Source organism: Quercus suber, unplaced genomic scaffold (genome assembly GCF_002906115.3).
Source record: "Quercus suber isolate HL8 unplaced genomic scaffold, Cork oak 2.0 scaffold_458, whole genome shotgun sequence".
Taxonomy (NCBI): domain Eukaryota; kingdom Viridiplantae; phylum Streptophyta; class Magnoliopsida; order Fagales; family Fagaceae; genus Quercus; species Quercus suber.
In genome coordinates, this window is record NW_027069909.1 from 107,479 (window position 1) to 116,582 (window position 9,104).

Below are 9,104 nucleotides of genomic sequence, written 5' to 3' on the forward strand. Positions count from 1 at the left end.
AAACATAGGATACTGTTTCTACAACTTCAAGAAGGGATGTCTTATTACAAGATAAAAACCACCTAAGAGGAGAGGCAAATTCTTCCATAGTATGAGCTACTTCATTTGCCACTCTTCTAACCCAGCATAAATTTCAACTTTCAAAGGAATTTCTAAGTTCATTTATATTACTAATCACATTAGAAACATGCCAAAGAGCTTGCGAGGCTCTAGTGAGAACATCAAAACAGGCCTTTGCATCTCTCTCCATAGTAACTCTTTGGAAACTTTCTAAGCTTGCCAACTACAAAGCCCATAGAATTGCAGTGGCCTGTGCTTACATAGGATCATAACAACTATGTTCCTTTGCTCGAGCTTTTCAGATCTTACCATTGTCATTTTGAGCCACCACAACTAGAGTTGTGAAATCCTTCGAAATTGCAACATGTACATTGAGTTTCACGGGCTGGCTCTTCCACTAGGTCAATTCCTAAGGCCCCCAAGTGGTTGTGAAGTCCTTCAAAATTGTAACATATAGAAAAAATTTATGTTTTGTTATTGGATCTGTTTAACTTTTACTGTGTATTATTAGTAGAATAGTAGTACTATACTATATATACTAGTGTCACGTAGAGCTAGCAAAAAAAAAAAAGAGATGGGTTCAAGTTACACCACATTTTTTGTACCGTAGATTTTTAATAGATCCAACGGTTGAAAAAATAGCATTAAATGATTAAGGATTTCCACCTTATTTACCTAATTAATAACTTATTTTTTCTATCCTCATTTATTACTTTCCATAGACCTCATTGGATATTGTTTAACTATGTCCCTTTCTTCCTTTAAAATAAAATAAAAAACTTTTGCAAGCTTAGTAACGAAAATTATTTTTATTATAGAACACAGTTTTGACACTCTGCCACCTTCTCTCATTGACTAACACTCCACAAAATCTGATGCTTTCTTTACATAAACACTCTACTTGTCCTGCTTCCTTCTTTATTTTATTTTTTGTCTTCAATAGATTTGAGTTTTGTCATGTGTTTTTGCTATAATGCATTGAAACTGGAAACCACAAGGCTCTTGCTCATTTTGTGAATTGTTTAGGGGCAGTTCTGGCAGGCATAGTGTATTTATAAAATCACAAATTATATATCTTTAAATTTTTCTCAAGGGATACACTTTTCAAGTAACAAGCCTCTCTGGGTTGCCTAAATATTTACCACCATGTACCAGTCAGTAATTAGTCACATTGGTGTTTTGGGTTCCTCAATAAAACCACACTTTTTCTTTCTTTGTGAACCTGAGGGGAAGAGGAGTCCATTCTTCACTAAAATCAAGAGTGGAATTCATACCCACTTGAAAATCCTCCACCAAATCCACCACCACCAGGGAAGCCTCCCTCAAAAGTAAATGTAAATGGCTGTCCCCCACCAAAGTTGAAACCACCCCCACCCTGTCCCCCATGTCTTCAACGTCTTCTCCTCTATCATATCTCGTTTGTTTTTCTTCATTGCTGAGAACCTCATATGCAGCAAGCCAGCACCCAAGGATTTTGAGAGAAGAAAAATTTAAACTTTGTTAGTCTTTGTTTTTTGCCTAGATTCTTATACATCTAGCAATTTTAGGAAGAAATGGACACAGTTAAACAAAATTCAATGAGGTCTATGGAAAATAATAAATGAGGATAGAGAAAAAATATAATTAATTAGGAAAATAAGGTGGAGAGTAATAATTATTTAATGCTATTTTTTCAACTGTTGGATTTATTAGAAATCTACGGTATAAAAAAGGTGTAATTCCTTAAGGGTTACACCAGGTGTAACTTGAACCTATCTCAAAAAATAATTAAAAAAAAAATTCAATCCAAAAAACAAAAAATTGTAAGTTGTAACTTAGAATAAATATATATAATTTTTATTAGTGTTAATTCATTGAATAGTATAATTAATGTCTTTATTTATGCAAGTTGAGATTGCTAGATACTTATTATTATTCGGTAAAGCTACATTAGTACTTTTTATATATTAGGTTCTATTGCTCTATGCTAGAAATTTATTTTTTATTCCAGTTATTATAAACGTTTTGTGCGGAGCTGGCAGAAAAGAGGCTATTTACGCCACCAGTCAGAAGCTGCCACGTCATATATTCAATGAGGCCTTAGTACACTCTATCACACAGGATTGAAGCTCAAATAAAACCAAAATCACCAAACAAACGTGTTCAGAAGCCCTCACCTGGAGAAAACAGAACCAGCACCAGCACCAACGCCTCCTCTTCTCTGATCAACGGAGCTCCTCCCCGCCGCTATAGCCGCTACCACTTCGTTCTGAGCCGGCGCCCACACACCCAAGTACTGCGGTTTGTTCCGATTTCCCCTCTGTTGTTTGATTAGTTATCTCCCCAATATTTAGGTTTTGAAATTTTGATGGGTTCGGGTTATTTTTTGGATATCAATCTGCTCATACTGGTATAGGTTTTGTTGATTTATATGGATTTTGCTTCTTCTTTATTTTTTTTACCCTTTATTGTTTGATTTGTTATTTCCCCAAAATTTAGGTTTTGAAATTTTGATGGGTTTGGGTTATTTTTTGGATATCAATCTGTTCATATTGGTATAGGTTTTGTTGATTTATATGGATTTTTATTCTTTTTTATTTTTATTTTATTTCCCCTAGTGAATGGATATTTTAGTTTTATTATTTTCTTTTTCGTTTTATTTTCTGGGTAATGGAGTGGAGTCGTGGTTATTATTATTAAGGGAAGTGACACCAAAATCTGCTATACAATGGAGATTTCATCTTTACATAACCTATGAAATGTTGACAAGATGCAATCCGTGCCAAATTGCTAGATTAAGCAATACCACCGATATTTTTCTCAATATATATGATGTTAGTAGCCAATAATGATTTCATTTCCCAGTTGAATGAATGTATGTAAACTTTGTAAGCTAACTCCTTGTACTAAAAACAGTACTTCAAATACCAACATGAAATGTTCAATAGTTGTACCCAATGAGCTCTAGATGCAGAAAGAGGGTTTGGACTTTGAATTCCTTGTGGAATCAATTTTAAAACTTATGAAAAGTATTGCTTTGCACCAAATAAGCACAAAAACTAGAAATGTACATTATAGTCTAATGTAATTGGTAACTGGGTGCTATAGAATTGTACCTTTTAATTGCTCCATAACCATGATTGCCCATTACCGAAATAGATGCATGGTGTTTATCTATAGCCTCACACAAAACATTCCAGGGATCTCCTTGACTCACTTCAGTTGACACATCATCAATCTGCACAGAAATTTTAATTCATTAATTCGATAAGCTATAACAATAATTCTTACCATAATGCAAAACTTCATTCTAGAAGGTCTGGCCGGCCTATAGGTTCAAATTCTCCAATAATACTATGTCAATTATTTAGTATCTAGAAAGATCATTTTGAGTGTAATTATGCAGGCCTTGCATACAATTAGTGCCATTTACAAAGGTTAGCAGCAACATGACACTCACTCAACCATGTAAGTCACATCCGGCTCAATAACATTGATCTTTTATTTTTATTTCTTTTTGTTAAGCGGGTACTATAATTCTAATTACATAAATTTTACACACTAATGTATTATTAATCACAAAAAAATTAATTCAAATAATTTATTATATTATATTATTAAAGTGATGCTAATCATATTAATTGTTAGTGACTAGTTTTTTTTTTTTTTTTTTTAAATATTTTTAGTAGGTTTAGATCATATTAATTGTTAGTGACTAGTTTTTTTTTTTTTTTTTTTAAATATTTTTAGTAGGTTTAGCATTTCCTTATTTATTTATTATGCACATGAAATTGTCCCCAAATCGAGAAAAGGGAAAGATTTGAATCAATGAGTTCTACTTTATAAGATGTGATCCTAATCGATTGTACTATATATGTGATTGTTACCGATTTACTGTTGCAGATGTCCTTAGCCTTCTGAATGGTATTAGCGGCTGACTTCTCAAATTTGAGTCCAGAACCTTTACTTTGGTCCTTCATTTTTACTGTGGTTGTTGAATTCTCCACCGTGAACCTAGGCCTTTGGGACACAACTGGTATCATTTATTTGATAGATATTATCATATTCTTAGCTTTAAATATAATTTTATATTACTTGTAATTTCAATTTTCTCCTACTTGTAATGTCAATTTGCTCTCTATATGTACCAGAGTGCAATTAAAGATGTAGTTGGAGCTATTTTATGTAGTGTTTATTGAGTTGTTAAGCAGGGTGTTCAAATGTACTCTGCCTTTGTTGTGCTTATGTGGAATTAATTTGAATTTCTAAAAATTCAAATTGGTTGTTCAATTTTGTATTGAGTGGTTGGATTTACTCTTTACTTGTATCCTAAAACAAGTCTGTAATTAAACAAGTTTGCCAAATTGGGCAACTTTGGTATTGTAATAGCATAATATTTGAATTTATTCTCAATCGTTTCTTATGAATTTTTCTTCTCTTTTGTTTTTTATAGGGTATTTTGAAATTTAAAATTACTTGAATTGAAAATATGAGTGCGAGCAATGAAGAACCTGAAACAATCTCACTTTATGATATGGTGGATGATGAGTTAGAAATAAATGAAGATCAAAATGATGTAGACTTGTCATTGAATGATTCAAATCAACCTTTTGCATGCAATAGGCATTTGGAACCATGTCTTAATATGGTATTTGATAAGCTTGAGGATGCTAAAGCATGTTATAATGCATATGCAAGGCGAAAGGGGTTTGGCATACGAGTAAATCATACTCGAAAGACTAAAAATGATAGAATATTGGTTGGTATTGAATATGTTTGTTCAAAGGAAGGGTTTCGTCGTAGACATGATGAAGACACAGAAAGAATAGGTCTAGAGCGTGCAGAAACAAGAGTGGGATGCAAAGCAATGATAGGATTAAAGAAAATTGAAGATACATGGGTTGTGTGTAAGTTTGTGGAGGATCATAATCATGAGCTTCTTACTCCTAAGAGTACAAGCATGCTTCGTGGGCATAGAGTGATAACAAATGCTCAAAGGAATCTTATAGATACACTCAATGAGACAGGTATACCTCCAAGCAAGATAATGTCTGTGTTAAGTAAAGAATTCGGTGGTGATTATAATGTTGGATGTATTCTGGTTGATATTCAAAATTATTTAGGTAATAAAAGAAGAAAGTTGCTTCAAGATGGAGATGTCCAGGGAATGTATAAATATTTTATTGAGCAACAGTGTAAAAATCCAGGTTTTGTTTATGCAGTTGAAGTTGATGAAAATGGGTGCATGGGTAATTGCTTTTAGGCAGATGCTAGGTCAAGAATTGCATATCAATATTTTGGAGATGTTGTTACTTTTGATGCTACATACCAAACAAATACTTATAAGATGTCTTTTGTTCCTTTCACAGGGGTTAACCACCATCATCAATCTGTGATGTTTGGATGTGCTTTGCTTGTGAATGAAACAGCTGAATCTTATACATGGTTGTTGAAGACTTGGCTTAATGCAATGCTTGGAAATCCTCCTTCTACAATTATCACAGATGATGACAAGGCTATGGCTAAGGCAATTGCAAATGTATTGCCTAATGCAACTCATAGATTGTGTATGTGGCATATTTTACAGAAAGTTCCAGATCAGTTGTCCCATATATATAATAAATATCCATATTTTCAGGGAGAATTTCACCATTGCATCCATGATACACTCACCATTGAAGAGTTTGAGTTAGGATGGAGTAAGATTATGGAGAACTATGGATTGGGGGATAACGATTGGTTGGGAAATCTCTATATGCGGCGTGAAAAATGGATTCCCGCTTACTTACGAAGGAAATTTTGTGCTGGGATGTCTACAACTCAAAGGAGTGAAAGCGTGAATAAATTTTTTAAAGATTATGTTCGTTCAAGTACAACGATAAGTGACTTTGTGTATCAATATGAGCAAGCTTTGAATGCACGTTATCTTAAAGAGAAAGAACAGGATGTAAAGACAAAAAATTTAGTGCCAATTTTGAAAACATGTTACAAGATGGAAGTAGAGGTGACAAAAGTTTATACAAGAAAGATGTTTATGAAATTTCAAGAAAAGTTATTTTGTAGTCAAAAATACAAGGCATCCAAATATTGTGAAGAAGGAGTGAAGAAGATATATAAGGTGGTAGCTCATGGGAAAGAAAGTCCATTTTCTACTGCTTATTATTCCTTCGGTGTTTAAATACAAATAATCTAATCATCAACAATTCATTATCAAATATTTGATAATCAAATACAACTATATCTAATCATCAACAAATCAAATATCGATATACATGCAACAGCTATCCTTATATGCAAAGTATCTCGTACAATCTCCTTGGCTGATCCACTCCACCCTCCACACAAGTCGTTCCCACCTTTAAACATAGCAATATATAACAGTTTCATCACTTGCATCTTTCATTTTAATCACTCGAGTGCTTTGTAGTACTAAAGTTTCATTTCTTAGCTAGGAATAGCATTCACCAGAAGATATGGACGAAAATCTGAGACATGATGGCACATTTTTGATATTCATCGCTTCCATCTGCCAATTTTAAACACAAATTTACTTTCATTAAAAAAAAAATAAATAAATAAAAACATCTTTTATGGAATCTTTGTACTCTTGTACATTGCAATAAAGTAGACAGACAGGACAAGTTAATGTCTTCCACCACCAAATGGTCATGAAATGGAGGTATTTTCACCTTTTTATGGTTTTACATTGGTTCTAAATATGTTTCAAGTTTAAATTGAAATGGAAAGTTGCCTCAAATATACATGAATGAGAGGAGGATTTCAAGAATGGAAGATGTGAAATGGTTCATGCTAGTCTTAGCCATAAATAAATAGAGTTAAGAAAATATCTTGAATTAAGAAAAAGCACAAATTCAATCGTCATACAAGTACTTAAAAATTAAATGGTAGGCACTGATCCAAGTTGAAACAATTTGTACAAGGAAATTCAATACATCAGAACAATAAGCTTTTTGATAACATAATAGAAAGGACTACCACCTTTCAAAAACAAGAAAGAAAGAAAAAAAGATATCCAGTGAGGTTTATAATCCAATAGTATTACTATATATAGTTCAGATAATTGAGAAACACAATCCTAGCTACGAACAAGGAGAACAATCAAGCTCATCAACCAAAAAAACAAAGAAAAGGAGCCTCAACAGTTGAATAGCAACTTTGATACATCTCAATAAGGATCTGGTAACATTTAAAAATAAAATAAGTGTTACTAATTTCAGTCAAAGTTTGTAAGGTTAGGAATCAGAGGTATCCATTGTCAAGAACTAAAACCAAAATCAAAATCTCTATAAGTTTCACATTATACATTTGCTAAAGGATATTTTAGTGGGCAAATTTCATATGGGTTACATTATACTTTTTCTATGCTGTAGTATTATCCTGTTCTGCAATATTTGTCCTTCTAAAACTTAAATCTTGCACCATTGGAAGTGACATGAAATTGTTTTCCTTTTATTTGATTAGATAAACTGACAGTTTGTTAGATCAATGGTAGCTAGTTACATTCATTCAACTGGGAAATGAAATCATTATTGGCTACTAACATCATATATATTGAGAAAAATATCGGTGGTATTGCTTAATCTAGCAATTTGGCACGGATTGCATCTTGTCAACATTTCATAGGTTATGTAAAGATGAAATCTCCATTGTATAGCAGACTTTGGTGTCACTTCCCTTAATAATAATAACCATGACTCCACTCCATTACCCAGAAAATAAAACGAAAAAGAAAATAATAAAACTAAAATATCCATTCACTAGGGGAAATAAAAAAAAAAATAGAAAAGAATCAAAATCCATATAAATCAACAAAACCTATACCAATATGAACAGATTGATATCCAAAAAATAACCCAAACCCATCAAAATTTCGAAACCTAAATTTTGGGGAAATAACAAATCAAACAATAAAGGGTAAAAAAAATAAAAAAGAAGCAAAATCCATATAAATCAACAAAACCTATACCAGTATGAGCAGATTGATATCCAAAAAAAAAACCCAAACCCATCAAAATTTCAAAACCTAAATATTAGGGAGATAACTAATCAAACAACGGAGGGGAAATCGGAACAAACCGCAGTATTTGGGTGTGTGGGCGCCGGCTCAGAACGAAGCGGCGGCGGCTATAGCGGCGGGGAGGAGCTCCGTTGATCAGAGAAGAGGAGGCGTTGGTGCTGGTGCTGGTTCTGTTTTCTCTAGGTGAGGGCTTCTAAACACGTTTGTTTGGTGATTTTGGTTTTATTTGAGCTTCAATCCTGTGTGATAGAGTGTACTGAGGCCTCATTGAATATATGATGTGGCAGCTTTTGACTAGTGGCGTAAATAGCCTCTTTTCTGCCAGCTCCGGACAGAACGTTTTCTCTTTTTCTTTCTTTGTGAACCTGAGGGAAGAGGAGTCCATTCTTCACTAAAATCAAGAGTGGAATTCATACCCACCTGAAAATCCTCCACCAAATCCACCACCACCAGGGAAGCCTCCCTCAAAAGTAAATGTAAATGGTTGTCCCCCACCAAAGTTGAAACCACCCCCACCCTGTCCCCCATGTCTTCAACGTCTTCTCCTCTATCATATCTCGTTTGTTTTTCTTCATTGCTGAGAACCTCATATGCAGCAAGCCGGCACCCAAGGATTTTGAGAGAAGAAAAATTTAAACTGTTAGTCTTTGTTTTTTGCCTAGATTCTTATACATCTAGCAATTTTAGGAAGAAATGGACACAGTTAAACAAAATTCAATGAGGTCTATGGAAAATAATAAATGAGGATAGAGAAAAAATATAATTAATTAGGAAAATAAGGTGGAGAGTAATAATTATTTAATGCTATTTTTTCAACTGTTGGATTTATTAGAAATCTACGGTACAAAAAAGGTGTAATTCCTTAAGGGTTACACCAGGTGTAACTTGAACCTATCTCAAAAAATAATTAAAAAAAAATTTCAATCCAAAAAACAAAAAATTGTAAGTTGTAACTTAGAATAAATATATATAATTTTTATTAGTGTTAATTCATTGAATAGTATAATTAATGTCTTTATTTATGCAA

General features: G+C 33.2%; 1 protein-coding gene and 2 long non-coding RNA genes across 3 annotated transcripts; 2 read left to right on the forward strand and 1 right to left on the reverse strand.

Moving 5' to 3' along the window:
* The first annotated feature begins 2,142 nt into the window (after nucleotides 1-2,142).
* LOC112032420 (uncharacterized) lies at nucleotides 2,143-4,452 on the forward strand. The gene is made up of 3 exons (XR_010624573.1): nucleotides 2,143-2,340; nucleotides 3,446-3,507; nucleotides 3,943-4,452. It is a non-coding gene; the product is annotated as an uncharacterized LOC112032420 (long non-coding RNA).
* A 76-nt stretch (nucleotides 4,453-4,528) lies between these two features.
* Nucleotides 4,529-5,703, forward strand: LOC112032421 (protein FAR1-RELATED SEQUENCE 5-like). Its single transcript, XM_065762428.1, has 4 exons — nucleotides 4,529-5,066; nucleotides 5,163-5,288; nucleotides 5,409-5,606; nucleotides 5,678-5,703. Exons 1-4 carry the CDS (start codon nucleotides 4,529-4,531, stop codon nucleotides 5,701-5,703), a joined length of 888 nt encoding a protein of 295 aa, XP_065618500.1.
* A 465-nt stretch (nucleotides 5,704-6,168) lies between these two features.
* On the reverse strand, nucleotides 6,169-8,795 carry LOC136062839 (uncharacterized). Its single transcript, XR_010624571.1, has 2 exons — nucleotides 8,137-8,795; nucleotides 6,169-6,565 (listed from the first exon to the last, which is right to left on the reverse strand). It is a non-coding gene; the product is annotated as an uncharacterized LOC136062839 (long non-coding RNA).
* Nucleotides 8,796-9,104: the final 309 nt, after the last annotated feature.

What these genes read in the sequence shown, in the direction of transcription:
- LOC112032421 (XM_065762428.1), top strand. Translation starts at nt 4,529, where the DNA reads ATGAGTGCGAGCAATGAAGAACCTGAAACAATCTCACTTTATGATATG. An exon ending in TGATGAAAATGGGTGCATGG is followed by an intron (nt 5,289 to 5,408) that starts GTAATTGCTTTT and finishes TTCCTTTCACAG; the next exon opens with GGGTTAACCACCATCATCAA. An exon ending in TAATGCAACTCATAGATTGT is followed by an intron (nt 5,607 to 5,677) that starts GTATGTGGCATA and finishes CCATATTTTCAG; the next exon opens with GGAGAATTTCACCATTGCAT.